The sequence below is a fragment of the Cucurbita pepo genome, chromosome LG09 (assembly GCF_002806865.2).
Source record: "Cucurbita pepo subsp. pepo cultivar mu-cu-16 chromosome LG09, ASM280686v2, whole genome shotgun sequence".
NCBI lineage: Eukaryota > Viridiplantae > Streptophyta > Magnoliopsida > Cucurbitales > Cucurbitaceae > Cucurbita > Cucurbita pepo.
Genome location: NC_036646.1, coordinates 4,228,167 through 4,244,112, shown reverse-complemented (window position 1 = coordinate 4,244,112; position 15,946 = coordinate 4,228,167). Strand labels below are relative to the sequence as shown.

At 35.5% G+C, this 15,946-nt stretch overlaps 2 protein-coding genes and 1 non-coding gene across 4 annotated transcripts; all 3 read right to left on the bottom strand.

The window, feature by feature from the left end:
• Nucleotides 1-44: 44 nt before the first annotated feature.
• LOC111802279 (cleavage and polyadenylation specificity factor subunit 3-I-like) lies at nt 45-4,135 on the bottom strand. 2 transcript variants are annotated; one of them, XM_023686582.1, is made up of 7 exons: nt 4,002-4,135; nt 3,814-3,889; nt 3,462-3,651; nt 3,257-3,354; nt 2,789-2,834; nt 2,568-2,717; nt 45-1,862 (listed from the first exon to the last, which is right to left on the bottom strand). In XM_023686582.1, the coding sequence occupies exons 3-7, from the start codon at nt 3,609-3,611 to the stop codon at nt 228-230; spliced, it is 2,079 nt and encodes a 692-aa protein (XP_023542350.1). In that variant the 5' UTR covers nt 3,612-3,651; nt 3,814-3,889; nt 4,002-4,135; the 3' UTR covers nt 45-227. The 2 variants fall into 2 exon arrangements, with proteins under 2 accessions (XP_023542350.1, XP_023542349.1); XM_023686581.1 differs by lacking the exon at nt 3,814-3,889.
• An 18-nt stretch (nt 4,136-4,153) lies between these two features.
• On the bottom strand, nt 4,154-4,227 carry TRNAR-UCG. Its single transcript has one exon. It is a non-coding gene; the product is annotated as a tRNA-Arg (tRNA).
• Nucleotides 4,228-6,571: 2,344 nt separating this feature from the next.
• On the bottom strand, nt 6,572-12,885 carry LOC111801899 (transmembrane 9 superfamily member 1-like). The gene is made up of 12 exons (XM_023686121.1): nt 12,691-12,885; nt 11,582-11,774; nt 11,395-11,499; nt 10,313-10,330; nt 10,125-10,222; nt 9,887-10,039; nt 9,450-9,584; nt 9,041-9,207; nt 8,771-8,865; nt 8,257-8,630; nt 7,170-7,443; nt 6,572-6,945 (listed from the first exon to the last, which is right to left on the bottom strand). Exons 1-12 carry the CDS (start codon nt 12,805-12,807, stop codon nt 6,878-6,880), a joined length of 1,797 nt encoding a protein of 598 aa, XP_023541889.1. The 5' UTR covers nt 12,808-12,885; the 3' UTR covers nt 6,572-6,877.
• Between the last annotated feature and the right edge of the window lie 3,061 nt (nt 12,886-15,946).

Below are 15,946 nucleotides of genomic sequence, written 5' to 3'. Positions count from 1 at the left end.
ATGAGAAACAAACTATATATATATATATGTTAAGAATGAGAAACAGAAACCGAGAAAAGACGTTTGGGTCAATACACGGTGAGTTGTAATAATTCCATGGGCTCAGCTCAAACTTTTAATTTAATGTTCAATAATAAACAATCCTTCCAGTAGAGGAAATGATGAAGAAGGATCCACCAAATCAGTTGGTTCTACTTGTACAATGGCCACACATAGAAGAAAAAGGCTTATGGTGCAGAGAGAGGAATTGGCTTCACTGCACTTTGGATTCGCAGGAATGCTGTTTTTACTCTTTCTTTCAGAGCTTCATTTTCACTTTCTACCTCCCCACTCTGTTTATCAACCTCTGCTATACTCCCATCAACGTTAACTACCAGCTTCCCATTCTCTCCCAACTTTACATCGCCAAAAAGTGAAACAAGGAGAGCATGAATTACCTTCTCTGCTTTCTTCTCGTTCTCCTCTTCCGTTTTCACGGCCTCCGACTCCACAATGACTTTCGGAACTTCCCGGTTGATGTTCAGAATGAGAGCTACAACTGAATCCGATACCATGTCGCTTAACGGGTCTGATGTCCAGTGAAGTGAGACATGTCTCTCCGACTCGTGCTTCACTGTCACACGATCGTGCACACGAACTGTTGGGACACCAGATTCTTCGTCTGTTGACGATTCTACACTTTCATATACCTGTTTGAGCCGACGTACAATCACATTGAAGGCGTTGGTGTACGGAATCGTGATACGCTGGTAGATGTTTGCAGTTGATAGCTGGGAGAAGATGTGTAGATCATCTGGTGCCATTATCTGATAAGCAAATCCTTTCTTCACCAGTAATCCGCTGACCGTTTCATCGACTTCAGGGGTGTTCTCGGCCAATTTTCCGATAGTTTTTGCCATCTTCTGGGAGTTGAAGTACATTTCAACAGATTGACAATTCTTTGGAGTAAGAATCTTGGTGTTACGATCAGCAAACTTGGACATAAGCTTCTGTTTGAGCCTTCCCATCTCATTAGCTTCTCCATGGACAAGAATTATGTTGGGCGGCATGAGCTCTTCCAAGAACGCGCTGGTCTGTGCATAGTCGGCATGAGCAGAGAAGGAAATGTAATGAACCTGCATGTTAAGAGGAGCCATAAGTCCGCTCATGAGGGTGACTTCCTTTGGTTCATTGATTATAGTCTTAGCCAGTGTCCCTTCAACGACATAACCAGGAAGCACACATGAGTTCTTCTTATCAGAACACCACAGGTCAAAGAGTTGTCGGGACAAACCACTCTGAAGGCCACCAGGACTGGCCATCACCACTGATGGGCCAACATCCTTAAAAACTTCAATGCTCTTTAGTGGGGATATGTACTTGAATCTGAAGGGGTTAGATTTGGCATTTTGGATCCTATCGTTCATGGAAAGTGTGTACGTCTCGTATACGGTCAAACATCTTTTTGCCAGAGGAGAAGCATAATATATGGGAACATTATGGAGCTCTGGATGGTTTGCCCAATACTCATCAAGAATAAGGAGGAGTTCCTGGGCACGTCCAAGGGCAAAAGCTGGAATCAGCACACGACCACCTTGAGAAATGGTTGAATGTACAACATCAGTGAAGCGCTTTTCTCGAATATGCCGAGGTTGATGGAGCTGGACACCATATGTAGATTCAATTATGCAAACATCAGGAGAAAATTGAGGCATTTCAGCAGCTCGAAGATGTCGGTCTTCTTCACGTGAATAGTCTCCAGTGTAGAGGACTCGGACACCAGCAATATCTACCATAAACATGGCAGCACCAAGCACATGACCAGCAGTGTAACACCAAAACCGAATACCATTTACTTCTACTGTTTGATGGAAATCAATGACCTGCAATTACTGTGCACTATTATTGAACAAGAGAAGAACTGAAGTTCGTTTTCATCATTGCAAATTTATGCAAGTTGACAACAATAAAACAATCTGCATATCGTTACAGATTGTTCATTGATATTATTATAATCAAGGAGGTCAGTAACACAATTATCATACAGGTATCTTTTTTATTTTAATTTTCCTTCAATAAGAAGCTTCTGGGGAATCATTTAGCAAGCTTGAGGACTGCATAGGTTTTCTCTTTCCGGAAATTGTTTTAAGAACTATATGCATTTCCATTGTTTTTAACTTCAAAAACTATATGGAAGGGTAGTCAATTGTTCTGTTTCTATTTGTTTCTTATACAAGTTAATTTTAGAAATATAACATTAAATCATTATATACTTTATTCAGAAAATCAGAGAAAAATGCATGATTAAAACAAATTCAATTATTTTTTTATGCTGAAAACTATAAGAACAGAGTTCGAGCATTTTAATGGAAAAAAAAATTAACAAAGAACTACAACAGAAGGGGATAAGGGATCATAGATAGTGAGGGAGGAAAATACTATTTCCAAATAAAACGTCAAGTAAATTTCTATTAGAAGGTATGAGTTTGGTAGAATCACTAAAATTTCCTATCAACAAATTTGATACATATTTATCACCATGGATTAAACAGCAAGCCAGGAGACATCCATTATGAGAAATCGTTTACCTCAATTTTGTCCATGGAACGATTTATGTCCTGCTCATCGTACAACATATCTTCAATGGACACTTTGCTCACTTTCACAAAGTCTGACAGCAACAACTTGTAGATTGCTTTTGTAGCATAAGTCATAAAGACTCGCCCTTTGAATGTAGTCTATCATACTAAAACTAAATCAGTTTCTGTACTTAGGAATCACATTGCAATTCAATTAGAAAGTAATGTACCTTCTCCAAAAAATAAGGGAGTGATGCAGCGTGATCCAAATGAAAGCTGCAAACAAGTGTGCATAAAATCATCTTAGTTAACAGAACACAAAAGAAAAGGAAGAAAATAGAGAAAGCAGGGACAATTAGAATCTCATGTCAGGAACAGCTAAAGAGAGAAACAGTAGGGAACTGCCATTCTCCTCACGTATATTTCTGTTTTCCATGCTCACAAAGACATCGACTTTTATTACGAGACATCAGTTTTAACAAAATGCAGAACACGTATCGAGAAAAAATGAGATCAGAAAATAAAGGCTTTTATCATTAAGGGCAAAGATTTTAAGCAGTAACCAAAAATCATGCTCAAGTGCCACAACAAATAACCATCCACTGTCATTCGCTAATTTTTCTAAAACAGAATATTAAAATGCAAACATTTGAGTTATAAGCTGCATTTCAGAAAGATAGAACGAGAGAACTACATACTGGGTAATGAGCAGGACATCAATTGTTGACGGGTCGATTTCATCGAAGTAAGGCAAAGCAGCCATGCCAGAGTAAGCGGGGTGAATTCCACAATCAAACTATCATCCAACAAAAGTGAAGGGGACAGAAGAATACCGATTAAACAATTGTAATTCTGTACATAATACCCAGATACTTGGGAAAATATGAAGAATTCAAAGCATACCAACACAATTTTGCCTTTGTAAGACATATAAACGCAGGACCGACCCACTTCATTGCCAGCCCCAAGAGGAGTTATAATAAGCTGATCCTCCTCTCTCGTCGCGGACGACTCCCGTTTCTTAAGGGAGGGCGACGGCCCAACCGAAGCCATTTTTCCTCAAACGGCAAATGCTCACCCAAGATCTTTACAACTGCAACATATGAAGAACGGAAAGAAATTTTGAATTTCATGCGAACAGTATCAACAAGACCTAGCAGAGAGTCACTGGAGATGGAATTCATGCTTCAATCTTATAATTCCAAAAAAAAAAAAAAAAAAAAAAACAACAAAACTAGCATAAAGTTATTCATACAGCATCGATATCAGTTGTGTTTCCGTAGGAAATCAAACAGGGAAGGGGGAAGTGTGCATCAGAATCAATAACAGATCTGAAAAAACTCGAAAAGCGAGGAACAGCGAGAGAGAAAGATGAGCAGCAGGCATTAAATTGAAAGTGTTGAGGAGAATGAGAAAATGAAATTTGAGAAAGAGAGAACTTACAGTGATTGAATCGGGGAAGAAAGAGAGGTAAACCCTAGTTTATCCAAAAACTGCGTCTTTCTATTTGGTGGGTTTTAGAAACGACTGAAGAAGCTTAACGGGAAGAACGCGGGAGAGGGGAGGGAATAAATGAAAAATCTAAGAAAAAACGACGACCACAGTGGGAGTCGAACCCACGACCTTCTGATCCGAAGTCAGACGCGCTAATCCACTGCGCTATGCGGTCGATTTTGAAACGATCTGCAAAATTAAATTTTATGTATTCTTTATTATTATTTTTCTAAAAAAGGGTGTCATGTTAGTTTTTCCACACTAATTAAACTGCCAATCGTATCTAATGCAAAGAAAGAGACCTTCGTTTCTTTGTTGGATCACCGGCGCGAACACAATGGTCGTGCTTTTTAACGCTTTTTAACCATAGGCATCTTGCCGAGAAGTTGAATTAGGTCGGGGTGGCTGGTGGTTTCAAGATCCCGCGTTCTTGTTGGCACACCGCCCGATTTTAGTGATGGTCATGCGGTCACATAAAAGTCAGAGCACGAACACAATGGTCGTGCTTTTTAACCATAGGCATCTTGCTGAGAAGTTGAATTAGGTCGGGGTGGCTCCAATTTTAATGATGGTTATGCGGTCACATAAAAGTGATACAATTTTAGTTAAAGTGAGCGTCAAACCCATGACCTTTTGATCCAAATTCAGATGTGCTAATCCACTACGCTAAAACAATTATTTTAAAAGTCGATGCATATACTTTAATACAAATATTTATATGTATTACTTCTACCTTTGAATTACCACAACGCCAACAAATCTAGCCTTAAACTATGCGCCTCAACCTGAGTAACGACAAGCGCGCATCAGCTACAAATGTGCCCGACACGTGCCTTATCCCTAACCATTGCTCACCTTTACTCATCCAGCAACGTTGTAGCACCTAAATATTTAAAAAAGAAAAAAAAAAGTCAAAGTCAACCGAGGGACACAACGGGAGTCAAACCCATGACCTTTTCATCCGGTCAGACAAGCTAATCCACTATCCTATGTGGTCATTTTTTAATCCATTCGTCATTTTTTAAAATATATGCAAATAATTTAATACAAAACTATATATTTTATATACTTTCACTTTGAATTCCCACTTATAAATTTTTTAAATATTTGTATCTCTTAATTTAGTTTAAATTACATTTTGGCCCTTTAACTCAACAATTTTATAATAGGTTTACTGATAGTCTCATCAATTTCATTTTTTTTCTTTCTAATTACTATATCTTTTTTTTTTATTAATTTGGTTATTATTCATGAAGGTTATTATTCACCATACAAATTCTTCATTTATATATAGTAAATCATTTTTGTTATATACAATTTCTTATTATTCAAATAAATAAATAAATAAATATATATATATATATATATATAATACAAATATAATAAATAGTAAATCATTTGGTATTTTCCTTTAAAAAAAAGTTGTATAAAAAATATATACCTCCCGTTATATATAGCTACAGATGTTAAATTGACGTGATAACCAACTACAACGAGAATGCATAAATTCTGTTTTGTAGTAATATATTGTTTTATAAACCCTATCGAAAAAAGAATAAAAAAAAGAGATAAAATTACAATTTCAAAACTTTTAATTTTTGTGTGCTTAAAATATAAAACATCTTCGAGGCTAACCTATATGTCTTAGATTTAAATTATTTAAATTTAATTTATTTTGTTTTTAATTTATAGGGTTGTTTTTTTTTTTTTTTTTAATTTAATCATGCATGTGATGTTATGTTTTAAGTTAGGTTGTATATAATATGTCATTCATTCTAATTAATATATCTTTCCAATTAATTTACATTTTTTCATATATTTAAAAAAATATTTAAAAATTTGAATATTTGACTTTAATCCACTGAGAAAGTGATACTATCGATTATTGTTTTAAATGGATTATAATTTATTTCATTTACCTTTAGTGATTTTTAATAGGATAAGAATTTGAAATTATGTTTTAATTCTAAAGGTATAAGATTATAGAATTTTAAGATTATCCATTAAATGAATTAATTTTAATAGGATTAAATAAAACATGACCAACATATCCCATGATTCACTTCGTGAGATCTACATAGGATCTCACAATGGCTTTTGAATCATCCCCTAAAAAAAGTGTTCGTTCTTATATTGACCCATACAAACACCTTTTATGAAACATCAGGATTTAATCGTCGTCCTAAGAAATCACAAAACATTAGAAGCTAAACATAGATACAAAAGGCATCAATTATGAGCACAAATTCCCCCGACACCCATGAGCCAATCAAAGATTCATGTCATTTTCCATTAAAGAACCGTAGACATTGTTCATTACAATTTCAGGTGGATCGAACTATCAACCTTTAAGATGATAATTGATATTTTATCCACACAAGTACCACCTGTCTCGGAATTCCTCACGGTCCCAAACAAAATTCAAATATAATGTCGATTTCTAAGTAAAGTTAGGCATAAGAAAACTCCCTGGCTAACGATTTGTAATGGGAGGCCAGGAGAAATGAACAAGAAGTTACTGAGGGTGCCATATGAATTTGCCAACTTTTCTATATCATTAAAAGGGAAAAAAGATCTCTGCTCTTCTCATGAACGAAATCTAACTTACAGCCGGAGAATCACAAAAGAAAAATTATGGGCACTCCTAATGCATAAAAACCATGCACCCACAAACACTAACACTCAAGAGTTCAATTCAACAGAAGTTTGCATGATATTACCTGCCTGCACTATGACACGATCGCTTCTTCTGGGGAAGTCGAAACACGTGATCGAGCGAAAAGTGAAGCCGAGTGCAGTCTTCTTTCTTTCTCCTGTACCGACCCTTAATCGCATTTGATGTTTCTGTAGATCCTCCTCACAAACAAGTTGGAGCCAAGATAGCCCACAGCTCCTGCATATTCAGAAAATTAGATCAAATCCCACACTAAAGCAATGTTCTTGCAGAATACTAGAGGCATCAAATGGAACGCGATGACTTCGAAAGTTCAATAAAAGATTACGAGCAAAAAGTCCACCGCAGTCGCTTGAAAAACTGAATTTAATTTATAGAATAGATTATGAAAATGAAAAATTAGGAAGAGCAAGAAGAAACTTAGTAACGATGCGACGACTCACCGCATAAAATTCCTAAACCGAGACAGAACATCAAGGTATATCCAAAGTAGAAGCTGGTCTGGAAGAAGCCTGACATCCTTGTCTTGACATAAAAGTAGTATATTGAGTACAAGAACAAATAAACAGCAGTGGAGGCTGCAGAGAAGAAAGAAGTCCACTGCCAGTGATAGTTCTCAGCATTGAGCAAAAAATATGTCCCAACAATTGTCACACAAATAGTAACGATAATGAGAATCAGAAAAACCAGCAGCATAAAGCCGTAGACATAGTACACCTGCTGATAAAAAATATAAAAAAGAGTTGAAAGTTAAAACTTCGAAAAACCATGTTCAACAATAATGTGAACCAATGTGATGCTTCCCATAAATTTTATGTAAGTATTACCACCAAAACCACCAACATCAAATGATTTCTTCTGTCATTTTTTTTTTCTTTTGATAAGAAACCATATTATGTCAATGCTCGAAAATACAAAAAGAGCGAAGAGGATGGCACAACACACCACCCTAACAGCCATCCCCACCCTAACAAAAGTAATAACAATGATCGAGTAGGTACAATATAATTGTGGAATATAGCCAAAAACCTTCTCCCTAGCCTATCTTTATTCAAATATCTCAATCCTAAGAAGCCACAGCAAATAGAAGATTGAACATAAACATTTTGGAAGGATACTCATATTTGTGTCAGAGATCATATTCAGTTTTCATGTAGTTTCAAAACTCAATTTCCTGTGTTTTTCTCGTCGTCAGAGTTACGAAGTCAAGTACCAAGGTATTTTGGTCTAATTCTACAAAGGTGCTTGCTTGAGAGTTTTGGGCAGTAATGAACTAAAGAATTTTTTAAGACAAAGTACAGTCATGGAGGAAATTCAGGACCCGGCTATATTTTGGGGTTCCACAGGTGCACTATTTCTATCTGTTTTCGTGATTGAGACCCTTTTTTATTCTTCTAATTGGGAGATTTTTTCAGAATTCCTTGGCAACTCAATTGCTATAAGTAATGAGTTCATCATCCTATTGCACTCAATAAACTCACCATCTTTACTTTTAATCAACCACGTGCACACAAGAACAGGGCACTTCACCTTGTAATTCCAGAAAGATGTGAAGACAAAATACATCTCAATGAAAATGCTGCCAAAGGGTAGCAATCCACCCATCAAGGACACCACAGACGGCGTGAGGTACCATTTCTTCTCAGGAACTGGACGAGGGATGGTCTTCACACGGCAAGGGTTGTTTGGAGTGCCACTCCAGTTCCTTCCAACAACTGTACCAAGAAGTGCTAGAGGGAAATAAATGAAAGCCCAGATGACAAAAACAACGACCATGGTGCCAAATGGAATAGCTGCTAAAGAACCATAGAATATAGCAATTGTGTTCAAAACGAGTCCAATTCCAAAGCACATGAAGGGAAATAGAGAGGCTGTAAGGATCATTGACTTTATCCAACTTTTACCTGTTGAATGGAATGTGATAACATAAGAAACAATAATGGCACCTCTCAGTAATTCTCTACTGCATGAGAAACCATCTTCAGGCATAATATATTGAAGTATACAGAAGGATAACAAGCAGATTAGTAGATAAAATGCTTACCACCATGGCGTGAGTACATTCCACCACTCACATAACCTGATAGAGATGATGTAAGTGCATAGCATACGATGAAAGTGGTAATAATTGCGCCTCTCCTGCATCAAAATGGAAGCATTGCAAGAAAAAATGACAAATTAAGAGATGGAATGAAACCGAAGAGTAGGCATGGAGAGATTTGACAATACATGGTAATCGATTCAATAAGTATTTTGAATTCAGTGGAGAGAAAAAGTAGAGATTATAGGTAATAGAAGGCAAAATCGTACATACCCAACATACAACATTCCAATAATTGCTAATAAGATAACGAGAAGAACAAGCACTGCTAGCTGAGCACCTGTGCCAACAACAGCTGATAGAATAACCAGACAGCGAGGAGATCTAAAAACATCTCCATGTACAAGCTTCCAGCCAGACTCTTCACTGACATCTCGTTCCTGAAAACAACATATACAACATACATGCATTTATAAGAGAACGTTAATTTCTAAAATATGCAGCGAAATATTAAAAATAATTAAATAAAACATCAATAAGTATATGTATGCATATATGGAAACATATACGCATACCCACAGATATAAACAGATACCTAAGCTATCACGTAGTGGAAAAGGAAGTGATAGAGCGATGACAACCAAGAAAGAGAGAGAGAGATTAAAAGTCAAGGGAATATCACCAGAGTCTCCAGATCATCATCCTCCCGAGCATATTTCGCATAGTCATTTCTAAGAGTCCGCATTAATATCATTGAGACCAAACCAGTGAGGAAGATAACCATCATGAAAGAATTAAAAATTGAGAACCAATGGATCTGCACATTCAAGCATATGCTATATTTGGTTAAAATAGAACAGAGAGAGCCAAACAAAGTAGCTACACAACTGAAATATGAAACACATGCACAATGAACATGAAATATGACCAGATGATAGAAACGGCTGATAGCAAAATCTATTTCGCAATCAGAAAAAAGTATCCTGTTTGGAAGGTTTGTATTTGACCCTGATTGCTATACAGTAATCAGTATATGTGTGTAAATATATATATATATATATATATTATTTAAAAATCCTAATCTTTGAAAAGAAAAGAATGTGTTAAGCAATAGAATACCTGATGCTCAAAGAACGGATAATCCAAATAGATATCAAAGCGACGGGCAAAAGTGACATTGGTAGGTATCCATTTGACAGAATATGTCATGTCCAAAGATCTTCCAACTTCCAATGACTTTGGGCTCTCTTGAGTAAGATTCACATGAATAATCTATAGAACAAAAAATTAGCTGTTATAAATCAATTGAGTGGGTACCCACAACAAAAGTCTGCATAAAGTTTGAACTTTCACAAACCTGATCTTTGTTGTATTTAATAATAATATTCTTATGAGTGTACAAAATATGCTTTTCATCTTCACTATTCTTGTCTGAAGGCAACTCTCCAACAAAGCCTGAACAATGGAAACCAAAGTTTGTTCAGCAAACCATCAACTAATATAAAAACTCACCAATGAACAAACTGCAGCATGCAGAAGACATACCCCATAACGGCAGATCATCTGAACTTGTATTTGGCATGAAAGGAATAAGAAAGAAAACAAACGCATAAAAGAAAGAGTCAGTTATATAGAATCAATATAACAAGACCCCAATTAGACAAAAGTATAAAACCTGGAGGAAAAGGAAACAATTGATCGTAAACTGCAGTTTATTATAAATTGAAATTACTGTCAAATTCAAAACATTCTGCTAATTTCTTATTAACAAACTTTCAGATGGAACGACTTGAATCTTACAATTTTCTTTTCTTTTCTTTTTGTGTGTGCGAGTCTGATGGGGAGGGCATCCCTAAACCCACTCTAATGCCCATGCATAAGCCAGTGAGGCAGCATGTTAATTCTAAACTTGAGCTATCAAATATGCTCTTTTAAGAACGGGATTTGCTTTAAACAATATGGAAAACCATTGTAAAGCCAAACCCCCATCAAAATCACTTACGCATGGCTCCTAGGCTTACCATTAAATACTGATTTAGTAACTTAGATGCTATCAGAAGGATCTGAAATCGGTGATCAAGTTATTGTAATTCATTATGAAGTTACAAACACCTTAGAGCCAGCTAATATGGGTAGAAATCTATTGCAAATAAGAAGTTCAACGTTACTTGAAGACAATCTTGCTTTAGTTCAGGTATGACAAGCAGGGTTCCCATGAGCTAATTAAATGCTTACGCAATTAATTATTTATCTATCACCCCTGTACGTCCTCCTTATTTCTAACATCAAAATTCTATCAAGCAACAATGTCCAATGAATTTTAAATCGCACCTTGCCTGAAGGGCAAGTCTAGTCAAAGGGGGAGGTGATGTACGTAGCCACATACTTCCGTTATCTTTCAACGTTTTTCATTTTACGATTTTTTTTTATTGGATAAAGCTATTCCATTCCTCAACAAGCATATAAGTTCGTGATGAGCAGATAAATGCTATTTTAGTTAGTTTTCCTACATGAACTATATCACCATTCAAAAAATTTGGTAAGTACTAGCAGCATAACTATAAACAATGCCCATAGTTGTGACAACACCACTGATTCACTACTATAAAACATTATGCAGATCGTACCTATAAAGAATTCAAGCCAGTAACTTCTCTGAATTGCATTCTTAAACAGTTCAACCTTTGCTTCGTCAAGATGAAGCGGACAAATAGTAGTTCTGTCCATGTTTTCTGCAACATGAAAATATCAATGAGAAAACTGTACGGCCATCTCTAGATTATCAGATTTAGCACAACACGAAATACTGCATACTCAGAAACTTTATTTCGATCTGACTGTCAATGAGTTCATTTCCACCAAGGACCTCACCAAGACCGCCCCATTTGTGAGCAGAGTCCCCTGATGGGTGACAAAATGGAAGGCTATAGTAATTGTATGTTTCTTGTGGATTATTATAAGGCCCAACTTTGTTTACCCAGAGAACAACTGATTCCCCTGGTTGATACTGGAAATAGTTATAATGAAGAGTGGGTAAGCAACTCAAATTAGAATCTTAAGCAATAAAAAACTTCAAAAAATTAAAATTAAACAAGTAAACGGTTGATATCAAGCAGCAGTTTAATCAATATGTAACCATGCAAACAAGTTGCTGACCATGTTGTCCAGATAGTTAAATATAGCATTCTATATAGCAGAACCTCGAAAAACAACCGGAAAGAAATATATATGATCTGCTGGTATATAACTTATAAATACTCAAATTCAAATTATTGGAGAATTGCCAGAAAAGCCCGTTTCCATTCAATCTAAGAAAAAATAAGAAGACTTGTGAATTTATGCAGGAAGAAGAGCATGCAAAGGTAAAGACATGCCTTGTACAATTATACAGTCTTTATTTTATTGCAACAGTCAATTTGTAAAGAGTTAGCGGCAGACTGACTTGACACGAATTGCCTAATTGCAGCAGTTGGCCCCTTGGTTTGGATTCAAAAATTTTATACAATTCAAAAAACTTGTGAAAAATTGTTCGTCATTGCTAGAGACTCCATTTCTGCTGCTTTGATCTGGACACCATCAAACAGAGATTAGCTGGATAGTTCCAGAGACGTTCTTATATACATTCATCTCCGTAGCAAGTCGACACTTCGCGCGTTAAATTAGAACGAACGGACACGGAAAAACAGAAATGAGATCCGATATGAGCGTCCAACAATGGAGGATTCACGATTCAAGAAATTCAAATTTGAAGCAAGAAACACATACATTCAAATTGACAAAATATAAACTAATGTAAATCAACTCGACGGAAAATCCATCAGCATGTAGACGGATCTAAAGCAATGAATTAAAACAAAAATGGAGGAAAAGCAGGAAGATCAGGGAGATCAAGTGGTTGAAAAGATATGGAAATGGTAACCTACCTTGTGATCCGACTCAGCGGCAAGCGCGGGAGAAAGCAAAAAGAGGAAGAAGAAGAAGAAGAAGAAGATGATGATGAAAGGCCATGTTAGAGGAATTAAGCGTCCGAAAGAAGACATGGCAGAGAGTCTGCAATGGCTGGTTGCTTCTCCTGTATCTCCAGTTTCTGCACTTCCCAACAATGGAAGCTGGGAGGCTTCTCAAAAACAACAAACTATATTATTCTATTTTTAAAATGTGATATAATATGATTTCTTTTTTTTTTTTCTTTTTCTTTTTCTTTTTTTCTTTTTGTCTTGTTTTCCTCCATTAATTTATTTTTCCATCCTAAGAGCATTCATATGGCTCGATGACTCGATTAACTTAGACTGACCAACCTAAACGATAAAAGGTTGGGTTAGGTTAAAAAAAATTTAGGTTGGGTTGAATTTTTTTTAAAATAAAAAATTTGGTTTGTTGACATTTTTTTTTCAGGTCAATCCGACTAACTCGAAAATAACATTAGAATCTAACTCAATCCTACCGTATTTTTTAAAATATTAAAATATTTAACATATGTAATCGAGTTAGTAATGTGTTGTGGCTAGTAAATATTTGATATTTAAATTTTATGAAATTTTAGTTATTAATGTAACACATCTCATAAGTCTGAGACCTTTGAGACGTCTGAGATATATGAGAGGTCTAAGATGTCTTTGATGTCCAAGAGGTTTGAGATGTCTGAGAGGTCTGAAGTGTGTTTGCTGTTTGAGATGTCTTAAAGGTCTAAGTGTCTTTGATGTCTGAGAGGTCTGAGAGGTCTGAAGTGTGTTTGATGTTTGAGATGTCTTAGAGGTCAAGTGTCTTTGATGTCTGAGAGGTCTAAAGTGTGTTTGATGTTTGAGATGTCTTAGAGGTCTAAGTGTCTTTGACGTCTCTGATGTCTTTGATGTCTGAGATGTCTGAGAGGTCTGAAGTGTGTTTGATGTTTGAAATGTCTTAGAGGTCAAGTGTCTTTGATGTCTTTGATGTCTTTAATATCTTTGATGTCTTTGATGTCTGAGAGGTCTGAAGTGTGTTTGATGTTTGAGATGTCTTAGAGATCAAGTGTCTTTGATGTCTTTGATGTCTGAGAGGTCTGAGATGTCTGAGAAGTCTGAAGTGTCTTTGATGTTTGAGATGTCTTAGATGTCTGAGATGTCTCAGATGTCTTAGAGGCCTTTGATGTCTTTGATGTCTGAGAGGTCTCAAAGGTCTAAGACGTCTAAAATATATGAGATGTCTGAGAGGCCTAAGATATCTTTGATTTCCGAGAGGTCTGAGACGTATGAGATGTATGAGACATCTGAAATGTCTAAGATGTCTCATATGTCTGAAAGGTCTCAAGTATCTTTGATGTTTGAGATGTCTTAGATAAAATTAAATAATAATAAATAAATAAATAAATAAAACTCTATCGATCCTATTTAGCTCAAAAATATAGAGTTGGGTTTAATTAATAAATTTGTTTTAAATTCATTTTCCAACCATTGCTTTTACGTTTTCAACTATTTATTTCCTCGACATTAAAATATTTATTTTACTTTTTCAATTTACTAGAGTGTTACATTCGAGTATATCATTTTAAAATTTTTATTTTTATATTTATCGTTTTAAAGTGATTATTTCATTAACTTAAGATATAACACAATGATAAACGGTATAAAACATCATAAAATCTTAGGTCAAATTCAACATGATGTCATATAATTAAGGGATGAACGGATTTGATAATTATAATAAAATATTAATTTCTTTTCTCGTGATCAAATAATTTAAAAAAAAAAACATTTTGTATATGGTAAGCAGAAGAATATTAAGAATCACCATGAATTTCATATTTAATTTGTTTTATCAATATTTTGTTTCAAAGGTATATACCAAATATTTTTAAAAAATAATTATTATTAAATATAAAAATATTAAAACTTTGGGGTCAAAGGCAATTTTAAGCATAAATTTTCATACTCTTACCATAATTTAACTTATTATTATTATTTTCAATAACATATTTTATTTTTTCAAATATTTTAATATTGAATTATGTTATTTTTTTAATAAGATTGTTTGTATGCTTATATTTTAAATTTATTGAATAATTAATTGGTTTTAAATAGTAATTAATATCTTTTATACGCTTGCAAACTTCGTAGGACTGGTTAGACAAACGAGCCGTTCAGTTGGGTTATGAAGCTAAGAGTTAAAAGTTTATGTTTGGGATACTGAATTCTGAAGTCGGAGTTCAGGAAGTCAGTGTTTAGGATACTGAGTCGAGTTAATAAGTTTGTTATTGTTCGGCATTCGACTTGAATTGGGTAGATGGATTTTTCCCGAAGAATAACCCACCTCCCTTTTAACACATTGAATGCCCGCTCTATCACGTTCTTGACTGATGAATTACGGTTGTCAGTGCATTCCCTACTCCACGCCATTCATATATGTGATATCGATACTATTTGTAATAGCCACAAGCCAACCGCTAGCAGATATTGTTCTCTGTGGCTTTCCACACTCTTATAAAAGGGTGTTTTGTTATCCGCCTCAACTGATGTGGGATCTCACAGTTCTCCTCTATACGGTACCAAGAACCTCTCAACCTTAGGGTACCCAACATTACAAAGATAGTAGTACCGTACATAACGTCGGAGTAGTTATTTTATATAATTACGTGCATTTTATCATACTACAGTAACAATTCTTAAAATGTATATCCTTTGGAACCTTCAATCCGTTAGGTCGTGATGTTGAATCCCTAAGCACCCGTGAATCCGCTACTCAGCCTTCCCATCCTGGCATGACAAAAATGAATTCTCCAATTGTGGAGCAAACCGCAAGCACGTTCGTTGCAACTTCACCCATCCTTGTCCTATACGTTGGTCGATTAGTGGCCTTAAAATTTACTTTTATGTACGGACTGTCAAAAGCACCCAGACAATTCTGTTGGAAGACAAGACATTGAACATAGATTAGTTGGCTCATCCTAAATTCTATTCATAAACATAAACAATTTCCACCTCTCGTCAATACATGTTTTTGTGATTGGCTCGGGTGTTTTTAACAAAACCTCGTGGAGTCTCAACATTATGTCCATAACATAGTTGAAATGTGTAGGAATTGTCTCCATACTTTGAAAATTGTTTACGAACCACTCGATTTTTTTGACGTCGTGGGCTAGTATGTGCAAGAACATGGCAACCATTTCTTCGATATTAACACATTAGGTCGGTACTAGACAACCTG